General features: G+C 44.7%; 1 protein-coding gene across 2 annotated transcripts in view; it reads left to right on the top strand.

The window, feature by feature from the left end:
• The first annotated feature begins 3,069 nt into the window (after positions 1–3,069).
• trim44 (tripartite motif containing 44) overlaps positions 3,070–11,949 on the top strand; it is a 38,712-nt gene continuing 29,832 nt past the window's right edge. For both annotated transcript variants that reach the window (XM_036535120.1, XM_036535121.1), the window contains exons 1-4: positions 3,070–3,810; positions 6,562–6,808; positions 7,426–7,988; positions 10,497–10,574. In XM_036535120.1, the coding sequence (XP_036391013.1) occupies positions 7,455–7,988; positions 10,497–10,574 (612 nt within the window). In that variant the 5' untranslated portion in view covers positions 3,070–3,810; positions 6,562–6,808; positions 7,426–7,454. The remainder of the gene's footprint in view (positions 3,811–6,561; positions 6,809–7,425; positions 7,989–10,496; positions 10,575–11,949) is intronic.

Raw genomic sequence — 11,949 nt, 5'->3', positions numbered from 1 at the left:
TGTGAAAGGGAAAAGCATACGGCAAGCATCAAAAGGAAGCACCCAGGCAGCGAGTGACAGTGCTCTGATGCAGCCCTACCCCCAACATATTAGTGGCATCATACACTTGAGAAACAAAGTGTATGGTTCATTTCTACACTGCCACAAGGTCACCACATCACCTGTGTCCAATCGTCTTCCTCACAGATCAGATGAGGAGGTGCTTATGCAACAGTCAGTCACTCAAGCTAATCAACCAGTCAACATCCAAAACCTGTAATACATTTCTTATGGAGCTTGATATATTACTGAGCTATAATGAAAATAATGCAACAGGAATGTTGCAACAAATTTAAGATTTCAAAGTTGTGTAGGACTTCAAAAGGATGTGAAATGAAGCTTGCAGCACTGTGATAGCAAGCCCTCTGATTGATTACAAAGGAGGTGTTTTACATGCAAGGTTCACCTGTGTGTGTGGTTCTAATGTACTGATGCAAAGGTTTTTTTTAATGCACTTAATCACAAGTGTTTCATCCTCGCTGCAGGTTTTGTATTTCTGTGAATAATTGATTTTTTTATATTAGGGTATTACATCCCCCCACAATTCCAACAACCCTCCCCCATCCTGAACTGGAAAAATGTATTGTATTTCACTACACAACCTTCTCATCAGCTTTCTGTAACAGCTTACAGCTTCCCTGATTGATGTGACCTCAATGCAGAGAGCCATCGCTCGCTCTCTCTCTTGTTCTCCCGCCAACCCCACCCCCCCCACTCCCTGGTTACATAAAGTCAGTCTAGCTTTTTACACAGACCTTAGTTCATGATTAATTTTATTTACTTGCCTCGTCTCAACTCTGTTGTAAAACTTTACCCATGTCTGCAGACATAGAAACTCTGATAGGGGATTGGTAGCCCCCCCCCTCCCCCTCCCCCGAACTGACTTTCTGAGAAGCCTCATTTTGGGTCTTTAAGGACTAACTGCCCGCTCCATTCGTCAGTGCTGTCTCCTCCTGAGGTTCCAGTGACCCGTCTCTTCTCTCCAGGACACACCACAGGCTGTGCTATGAGTGACAGCGATAAAAATAGAGGCTCTCCACAGACTGCTGTGCGTGGCGGCATGACATCTGCTGCACTCTGTCTCAGGGTGCAGAGGTTGGGGAGGGGGGTGTCTTTTGCCCTGGGGACTGACAGCTCCCCCCCATTAGTGAGACATGCTCCTATAATTTCATATTTCATTCACAAGATTCACATTCTCATGAAACAATAGTGCACATACTGAGACAGCAGCCTGACAGAGACTAATCTAACCCCAGTGCCCTCTATCCTCAAGCTTGAGCAACACAATTAAAAAAGTTCCACGTTTATTGAATTCCGAGTGCCAATCTTTTGATGTCGGTTAGTTAAGGACAAGGCACTTTGTGGTTTGATTGTATCTGGCTCATGTCCATGGACTTAGAGTGACGTTACACATATCTGATGAGCTCCCCTAGAAATCTGTGGCAGATGTGAGCTGCTCTAACCCTGATAACGCTCGGATGGAAGAGATTGCTCCAAAGCAAAATGAATCTTTACCAAAATCTGGTCGGCTGTGTCTTTTTGAGGGATGGAAAAAAATGCAGGTTTCACTGGCGGTTGATATGGGATCGGAACTGATTATACATTCAACAACTGGAACAATGAGGCGGAGACGTATTTCGCAGCTCAAGATTTTGTCGACACATTTTGCGCAACTGTCTGTGTGTTGATGTTGTGAACACTCGGCCAACTGTTACTCTTGGAGCCGAATAAATTCAAGTCCCTTTATTTGTTTCCCAGTCATATAATCTTATAATCTGCTTTGCCCTGAGTGGTTCTGTCTTTACCAAAGATGAAGCGCAGATGGAATAAGCGCACATGTGCACAGTTTGACAAATGAATAAGAGGCTTTGCTATCGTTAAATCTCCATTTTTATTATGATTTTTTTTTTTTGCCCCTCCAACCCCCACATGCTTGGTGGCCAGTTCACTCTTTGAATAGATGGTTCAGTGATGGCTTCAGAAGTTCATTCTGGCCAAAGAAGCTGATAATCCTCTTGTTCTGAGGGGATGACATGGCCATCTTGTCATCTTTGCTTTGTTTGCTGTTTTTCTTAGAAGAGGAATTTGATTGCCCTCATTGTTCCACCAAGTGTTCACGATGCTCTGTTGACCATTTCAAGTTCCCTGAGGCAAAGCAAGCCTTTTCTAAATCTTGTCTTGATTCATATTTGGCAAACAACTGCAAAATTGTGTCATATGTTTACCCCCCAGCCATGTCCTGCCAGACAGCTGGGGGGCTGGCAAAACTACCACCCAGTGACTGGCAGCGGCTGACAGGGCTTCGAGTTCTCTAGCGGAAAGTGAGCCGTGTGCATGTGAGCAGTTCCAGAAGGACTGAGACAGAGATGGACCATCGCTTGGCTGGTTGGAGGAAGCGAAGGTTTGGCACCTGTTGGCCAGTGTGTTCAGGGACATCCCGCTCTGAGAGGGGGTGCCAGGACAGCTTGGGGCTGAGCAGAGTCAGACTGTGTGGGCTCTCTGCTTGCCCCTAGAGGCCCTCTTAGAGGGCAATGTGAAGGAAACACTGAGGGCTATTGTCAATATGAGCTAAGGGTCTGCTTTGTGTCCTATGTCATGACATCATCTCTGCTTTAAGTCCAGCTGTGGGGTCGAACCAGAGATGAAAGTAATGGCCCTTTTGGTGTGTATGTGTGTGAGTGTGTGTATGTGTACACTTGCATGTTTATGCTTGCAAATGTGTGTGAATGCGTGTGTACATATACACGTATCTGTGAGTGTGTATGCAAATGTAGGTGCGTGTGTGTGTGTGGGATGCAACGCACACATGTGTGCACGTATTTGCATGGACATTTTTGTGAGTGTGTGTGTGTGTGTGTCTGTGTGTATGTGCAGTGCATGTGTGTGTGGGTGTATGTACATGAGTGTGCATAACTGTGTATGTATGCATATGTGTTTATTTGCATGTGCATCTGAGTGTGTGTATATGTGTTTGCATTTGCATGTGTGTATGTGTGCATGCACGTGTTTGAATGCACGTGTGAATGTGTGTGTATGAGCACAGGAAGAGTCATGTCTGTGTGTGCCATGCCTCAGATACAGGGACACGGCTGTCAGGAGTTTCACGCTTTTCACGCTCCTTCTGTCCACATTGGCTGTGGCACCCGATCAAATGCGAACTTTCTGACAGTTCATCTCCTCCATCCCTCTCTGCTGTCGCAAAGCCTGTTCAGAGCTGACAGGCCCTGGCTCGCTCGCTGAGATGAATCAGCAGCAAACCCAAAGAAGGCACTATTTGGCAGCGTCCTCAAGGCCAGAACGTGTCAGACCGTGCCTTTGTTTGGGTTTGGCCTTTTCTTTCCCTTCGTGTTCTTTTTCTCCAGATGAAGAGTTTTGGGGCATTCTGGGTTCTGGCTGAACATCCCCTTGTTTGTTTCTCCCTTTTCTGCCTTTTTTAAATAGATGAAAAAAGTTCAGATAAAAAAGGCATCAGATACCGTTTTGCTCAGCCTCCCTGATCGTTTCCCAGAAAAGGAGTTTGGCTCTGAACAAATCTGTAAGTGCACCGCTGTGCGTCTGTGGACGCGCATCGATGCCCACAGCCCATTGGTGACAGGCAGTTTTTGCTGGAACTGGCTCCACATCGAGGCTGATAAGGGCCGTCTGTTGAATTTGGTCCTAGACTTAAAGGGCTTCATCTGTTTGCTTGTCCTTTCCTTCAGGGGTTATCTGCTAACGGAGTCCCTCAGATCCTAGCCCGTGCTTGGGGAACAACTTCATTCCAATCCATTGGTGAGAATGATGTCACTAAACCCCTATAAATCAGATAAAGGCAAAAGTCATTGCCTGACGTGAGCAGGAATGCATTTTAAACTCAAATTTGTTCAGCAGCGGGGGTAACAGATTCATGCCTGGACATGTAACTCCAGATTGAAAGCAGGAATGAGCAGCCGCTTCGGCTTTTTGTTTGCATAACTCACATTCGGTGATCGCCGTTATTAGGGACGCGTTTGTTATGTGCCCAAATTGATTCGCTTTTAATTTGGTAAATGATGACAGTGAAACGGCAATGATATTGCTGAGCCCTGAGGGCCTTCCCAGCATGCACTGTGTCACAGATCCAGCCATCTGGCAGTCGCTGATGATGTATTCACAGCACAACAGGAGTCTGTTTTGACGGAAAGAGAAATGAAAAGCAGACCTAAGGAGAAATTGAGAAACAATGTTAAGAGTTGCAGATATAATACTTCACAGAACAGATGTCAAAGATGAATATTTATAATAAGTGAGTACAAAAAGTGGTTATATATTCCTTTGGATATGTCCATTCATTCCAGCAGTCCTTCTCCTAAATCTAAACATCATCACCTCAAAGAGAGTTATTACAACAGACTTTTGTTGAATGAACGGCTTGTAGAGTGTAGTATGGCATTGCGTTGTGATGGCTTCCATATCTTTCAGCTGTAGGAGGGGAGGAAAAGGCTTGTGATTCATATAATGCCTTCTGTGGGGACAGAGGGTGAAAGCAGGCCAGCCCCCACTTCTCATGCCTATAGAGGTCATAGGGGACATGTAAGTTAACTTGGCCTTCACTTTGGGGAGAGCACAAACTCAAGCCAACTCTGAGAACCCCCCCTCCCCCCCATTACAGCAATAAACCCTGTTCCACCACAGACACAGAATTATATCAGATATTTGGTTTCATGTGTTTCTTTCCCATTGATGATTGATTCCCTTAGTTACTGAGTGGAAGTTACTGTGTAGACTGAGGGGGTTGGGGGGGTTGTAATATTGATTCTATGGAGAGTAGAGAAACAGACATGCATGGAATGCCTTCCCTGGCCCTTCTGTGGCATTGGAGCCTCTTAAGAAAGGCCTTGTATTATACATGCCCTTTAATAATAAAAACAATAATACATTTTTGAAAGAAAAAATCTGTTGCTGTGCATAGGCAACACATGAATGATTTTCATAATATAAGCACCACCACCCCCAAGCACACACACGCACAGTCACACACTCACACACACACATACACACGCACACACACACATTAAAATTCTTTTGAGTGCCTCAGCTTTCGTGGAAAATGAACAGAACGGTGGGAGGAGGTGATTTTAATGCGGGCGTATTTTTAGCACGCGGTCGTTATGGATATTTCCCGCGGTGCGTCCCGTTGCTGGTAATGGAGGGGGACTGGAGTGTGAAATGAGGAGTGGTCTCCTGGGGATACACAGGACAGTCCCATGCAGTCCCCAACTCCCAAATACACTCAGCCACCCACACGCTTTCAGGCGCTCCCAAGCTGATGTTGCTAAGCTCTGGGATGGATTTTAGTCACTCGCCAGTAAAATATATTTGTAATGCTTTGTAGAAACAGTGCACTAAACATTACATTAGCTTTGCTGACACTCTGATCCAGAGCTACATACACATCACCTGTATACAGAGTTGGATAATTACTCCACCCAGCTCAAGAGTCCAGAGGCAGTGTCCACCCTGGGAATTGAACCAGCAACTTTCAGGGTACAAGCCCTGTGCCTTCACAGTACACTTCTGCGACATCAACAGTCGCACAATCCATTGAGGTGATTGGATACTGTTGAAGGACTGCTTTAGTAATTACCAGGAAAAAAGTGCTGAACATCTAGACAGAGCAAAGAGAAAAACAGTATATCCAGCTGATATAGACAGTAGTCTTTCTATTGCTCCATCACTATGAACTATGAACTATATAAACATGCAGTAAGAAAAGCAAGTGGCTTAAGTGCATGATGTAAGCATTTTAAATGGCATTTTTGTTGAAGAAAGGTCCTAGTGTAGGAAACTAAATCAACATCAATATTGAACATGTATTTGCTTTGTTTTATTCTGTTTGTTCGATTTAGGTGCCTTGAGAGATGCCTGTATGTCAGGAGTTATTGAACAGAAAACAATTAATGTGGCTATTGTTAATCTGACCCACTCAAGCAAAACGTTTGCAACCACTTGCAACAGTTAACTGCCAAAACTATTCATGTGTCAGTGATGTGAGAAAAATCCATTAAAAATGTTAGATAAAGTTGAGAGAATGAAATCATGCAGATTAATTTATCTATGTCTAAAAATGGTCACTTATTTCAACTTTAGTCAGATTTCTTTATGTAGCCAAAATACACCAAAGCCCTAAGTCACTGGTTTTTTAGCTTTCATAATGTCAGAATTGTGACAAGTGCAGAGCTAATAAAATATTAATAAAACCCAGCATAATGTGGTGCCCTGCAATGACTGAGTTGGAGGAATGCTGTGGTGGAATATTCAAACCTATCCTATTGAAACGACATGGCTTCGCCCCAGAGAATCACTTAGTCCACTAATAATGCTGCCTATGGCTCAGTGGCTCCCTGCTTAAGCTGCCTCTATTTCAGTGGGTAGTGCCAGGTAGTGTCCTCTCCCTGTCTGCCCTGCTAATCACGTTCCTTTGTGCACGTTTATCTGTGGGCTGCGCCCGTTTTGTTGTCAGACCAGTTTCTATCCCACCTACATTTGTCTTTCTCTCTTCAGATGAAGCAGGAAGTTGAAGAAAAAAAAAACAGCACGGGCGAGCTGAACCAGGAAGTGAGTGCAGCTAGGCAGCAAAGTGAAAGTAGCTCTGGGGAGAGTAGCTGTGCAGAGGCTCAGAGAGACTCCTCTGCCTGCTTCCCCCCATTCCTCTGACTCTGTCCAAGCCCCCGCGGAGAAAGGAAGCACAGCGCTGGCAGCAGAGACAGAGATAGAGCAGCGGCGCACACAGAATTGGAGATTTAGAGAGGTAGGCCCCAGACAAGGGGAAAGAGAGTGAGAGAGATAATGTGTGTGTGTGAGAGAGAAAACCAGAGAGAGAGAGAAAATGTAAAGGAGCAAGGGGAAAAGGAGTTTTGTGCAGAGTGGAGGCCCCGCTGTTTCTGTGAGGCAGGCAGTCCCTATTCTCGGACTTACCATTCTGCTGGGCACGCTGAAGGGGGAGGGAGAGTGTGTAGCAAGACGAAAGCAGACAATGAGGAAAGGTCAGGGCCCAACGCTACTGTGGGGGGGGGGGGGGGGGGGGGGGGGGCATGGGGGAGGAGTCAGAGCTGGGAGGAGAGAGGCAGGTTCGGTGTGTGTGTTTGCATGCATCTGGTTGTGACCTGTGCATGTGCGATTAGTGGCTCCCCTCCTCTTTCAAGTGTACAGGGACAGAGGGAGTCAAACTTTGTTTGGTATCTGAAATAGGCAATTCAATTACAGCAAGGGAAGAAGTGTGTGAAAGCTGTAGGAAGGAGGGAGGAGCCCACAAACACAAGTGGGATCAACTGACTGAGGAGCAGCGGTTTTCTTTGTGTAACACTGCATTTACCTGTGCTTCAAAATAGCCTTTTGAATATTTTTACATTTTTTATTTGTCTGCAGAGCCTCTGGCATCTCCCACACAACTTGGGATGAACAGCGCAGGGGGTGCTGTGGGGGGGGGGCAGGAAGAGGAGGAGCTTCCACTGAGTGATGGGACATGTGACGCCTGTGAGCCAGACGAGGCCCAGCCTGCTGCAGAGGTCTGCCGCGCCTGCGGTTTTGCCTTCTGCCCTGTCCATGCCGACAAGCACCGCCGCAGCACCCGGCACACACTTGAACCACACAGCCAAGGGGAGAGCGCCGCCTTCAGGCCGCTGACAGATGGACAACCAGGGCCAGGGCCACAGGGAGGGGAAAGGGAGAAGGGAGCAGCAGAGAGGGGCAGCGACAAGTGTGGGGGCGCGGAGGGGGCGGAGGATGAGGAGGTGGGCCTCGCTGTCCTGGAGAGTGGGAAGAGCAGGGACACTGTGACGGTGGAGCGGCTGCGCTGTAAGGAGCATGGCCAGGAGGGGTCACTCTACTGCAAGAATGATGAAAAGATCATCTGCGTGGTGTGCGCTGTGCAGGGTGAGCACAGCACCCATGAGATCATCACCCTGCGGGAGGCCTACCTATGGCAGAAGGTGAGTGATAGACTCTGGGTCAACCTGCAGGAAGTGAACCTGTGAGTTAACCTTCAGGAGGTGTACCTATGAAAGAATGAGAAGTATCCTGCAGAGAATCAGAAGTATCTCTGAGACAATGGGAGTTGACCTGGAGGAAGGTAAGTACACCTGTGAGAGGATGACAATTAATTTGCAGGAGGTATACTTGTGAGAGAATAAGAGTTATGAGTCAGTAGGTGTATCCAGGTTGGTGAATTGGCCTGACCGGCAGTGATCAGCTCAGATCGGATATGCGTATGATGCTGACTACTCAGAAAAAAGTGAGCATTCATTATGCACATGACTACTTTCCCAGCACCCTTCTGCAACAGGTAATTAAGGCTGTTATCTGTGTTTGATAATAAAACACTAGAAACAAAAATTGATGGTTCTATCCTGGCATGCAAAAAATGTGCTTATCAAGATCCACCTCCAAAAACTTTGGCAGCACATGTGTTTTTCCTCCTGTCATGTCAGTCAAATAAAAGCATTCAATAAGGAGAAAGAACTTTACTATCACTTTGCTCCAGACATTATGTGCACAGAGCTGCTTCCTTGATTTAGGATTTAAATACAGTTAGCTAACTCACTGATGGGGCATGAAATATTGTTTGTATATTCAATGGTTCACCAATGGTCAATTTCATTAAAAAAAAATGTAGCTGTCCGACTGAAAATGCTGTCATCAAGCAACATAGCCACCCCAGTTCTGGATACTTTCTTGTACAAAAAAACTAATATTGAAAAGTCAAAAGCAGGTTTCGGGTGCCATTAAGTAAATCAGAAAGTTTTGAAGGTATTTTCATTTCAAAATGTAGGCAGGCTTCCTGAAATGGCACTGATCCTTTCCATTCCCTGATGCACCCTGGGGCAGCATTTAGCCAGACGGTTCATTTACAGAGTTGTTTTCATTATCTGTTCCTGCTTATTTACCCACTTTTTCAGCTTAATCACTGGTACGACGTGCCTGTGTCTCTGGTGGTAGCTTTCATTCAGTCATGTTTACCTGTGCATTCATCTGACCAAATCAGTGCATAACAATTTGATTGAGACGCTGTCATCGCCGCTGTTGCACACTAATTCAATAACGAGGCATGGCTCTAAAATGATGGTGAGGGTATGAAGAATGAAGTAAGCTTCTTTGTACGTTTCATTCAAGTCTCCTCAGTTGATCAGAACAAAACAAGCTGGAGGCAAACCCCTTTGCTTTTTAGAGACAGATTAATATTTGTTAGCCAGTTTGTTGTTGTTTAATATCCAAGAATGATAATAAGGTGCAACAATCATTGCTGCAATATTTATCAGATTTAGCAATGCATAATGTTAAGAGTGGGAAAAAACATATTTTAATGATTGTCGCTCCTACACTCATCAATCTTTATGTATGAGAGCTCAAATGTTACGCCACCAAGTGCAGATATCCCTGCATGCACCGCAGGAGAGTACCCTATGCATCCATATCTAATGAGCCAACACTGAGAGATGTGCATTTCACTGCGCACTTTGGTGCAAAGATATCTAAAGGATGGTTCTTCAGTTCTTGTGTTGGAGGGCCTCGCCATCTGCAAGCTTTCTTTTTCAAGCACAGTCTCACTCAACAAGCCATTGTCTTGATCGCAAACCGAATTTAGCTTTCCTCTCCAGCTCAGAGAACGGCACATATTTAAAGAGAGCTGGAAGCACAGCTGGATAGCAGCTCTTCCAGGACCGGAGCTGAGTAGTCAAGACCTTAAGCATGGATTTCGGCCTGTCTAACAGCAGGAGAGATGGGGCCGTATTAGTGAGAAGGGAACTGGCGATCACTTGTTTAATACCATTCCCAGACCCACTCAGGGTTTCACAAACACTAAATGGCTATTCCACACATTAATGGTTTATTGGACTGGACAGCAGTCTTCTCGGGTAAGTATATAATGACTTTAAATAATACTGCATTAATTATGACAGTATTATGAATTACTATAGACAGTAATGCCTGTATTGCTGCAGTAGAGTAGCCGTGATGTAATTAAAATTTTCAGTGAGCTTTATGATCAATGCAGCTGTGTCAGTATAGCCAAGCAAAGCTAAGCTCCATTAGCAAATTTAATCTAAATAAGCCAAGTGACTTCGGATTGGAAGAAATTTTAAATACGATTTAAATATGACGATGTAATGAGACCGCAGTTATGAAATCACAGTGATTCATCAGAATGATTCATTTTCCATATAAATTTTAGATTTTTCTTAGGAACTCTTACAAAGGGGCATCATACAAATTCATCTGTAACATTGGGCTCTTACATAAATGCAACACCCCTATTACATTTTTTGTATGTGTGTGTGTCTCCTTGAGCACATGGTGTATATGTGCCCATGAATAACGCATCATTGTGGACAGCCCATGCAGGCTTTGCTGGCAAGAGATTTTGAGGGCAATGGGGATCAGAGAGAGAGAGAGAGATTGAGAGAGAAAGAGGGATCTGACTTCCTTTACCTCCCCTACAGAGCAAAGGGGGGATTGACCTGCTTGGCTCAACCCAAGAGATGGCAGAGAGGATCAAGTCCAAGTGGACCAGCCCAGGTGTAAGTGAGTCCAACAGTCCCAGCATTGTGTTGTTTTACACTACCTGTCAAGTTGTGTTATCAGAAGGACAACAAATGCACAGAGCAATGCCTACATGCCTACATAGCTGGTGGTCATCACAGCTAACAGACATTTTGTCAGAATATTGAAATATGACATATTCTACTGAATGTTAATCTAATATTGAAAGTTAATCCTGATGTTGATGTAATGCAACTAATATTAACTTTCTAAATAACTTTTTAGCCATTTTACTTTGGTAGCAGAAATTGACAAGGCAGCAAAAATTATGTTTTTGTAGCCATTTTTCTTTTGGTGATTTTTGGTGTCCCTTGCAATGGGAAAACAACATTAACTTCATTTTTGTCTTTGAACTTCATTTCCCGTGAATACCATTGTGAAATGCTCCAGAATGATTTTCAAACACACTGCCAACCTCTCTGTGCACTGACTAGCAACAGTCTGCAGTCATGTGTTTGTGAGTTTGTTCGAGTGTGATTTTCAACCATCAGTCCATTGGTAAAAGTTGCAAAGCTGAATTGAAAGAAAATGGACCTATATTTTGAAAAGAAGTTGTTCAGTGAGGCCAATAACCACAGCCAACTGTTTGATACATCTGTATCTAGTGGTGTGGTAATGGTCATAGTGAGACATAGTGTCCTTGGCAGGAAGAGTAAGGTGAGGTCTGTTAAGGTAAGGCTGTACCTCCTCAGACAATGCCCAATGTTCATAAGAATGTTCATTTATACTATCATCCTGCACGTTTAGCATACATATATCACTGTAACTGTATGCAACTGTATGCTGAAAATTCCCAGTGCCAGGAAAACAAAGAGTGACAGCCAATCTCTCCGACACTTCAGTTGGCATGCTGAGTGTGGTTTGGCGACTAATTAAAGGTGCGGCGCGACATGGCGCTGCATCTCATCATCAAATCTATTTTGAGACGCTCTGAAAAGACTGGAAATTCAGTTTCTCCTCAGCAGCATTCGATTCCTTCGCTTTTATCAGCGTGAAAGACTCCTCATCTTGCTTCCTCTTGTTGTGGCCTGTCACGCTGTTTCACTTTTCTCTCTCTGCCTTTTTTACATGTGGTTGATCAGAAGAATATGGGCAAGGTGTTTGTCAATTCATAAAGGGCAATGTACGCTTTTCTGTTGTGATTGAGCGAAAACACGCTCCAGCCATCCACCATATGGCACGCTGTTGATGCAGCAGTATGCTTTGGAAATAGATGTGGAACCCAGTGAATGGAGGCAGTTTCTGTGTCGTTTGGAGAATGCATATTTTGGACCTTCTGACTTAATTCTCTGTGTATAACCTTTGAATGGGCTCAGACATTTATTATGGCCTTTCTGTCAGTTTCCATCCCCA

The sequence above is a fragment of the Megalops cyprinoides genome, chromosome 8 (genome assembly GCF_013368585.1).
Source record: "Megalops cyprinoides isolate fMegCyp1 chromosome 8, fMegCyp1.pri, whole genome shotgun sequence".
Lineage (NCBI taxonomy): Eukaryota > Metazoa > Chordata > Actinopteri > Elopiformes > Megalopidae > Megalops > Megalops cyprinoides.
Note: the sequence above shows the minus strand (reverse complement) of the source record. Positions and strands in the feature narration are given on the sequence as shown.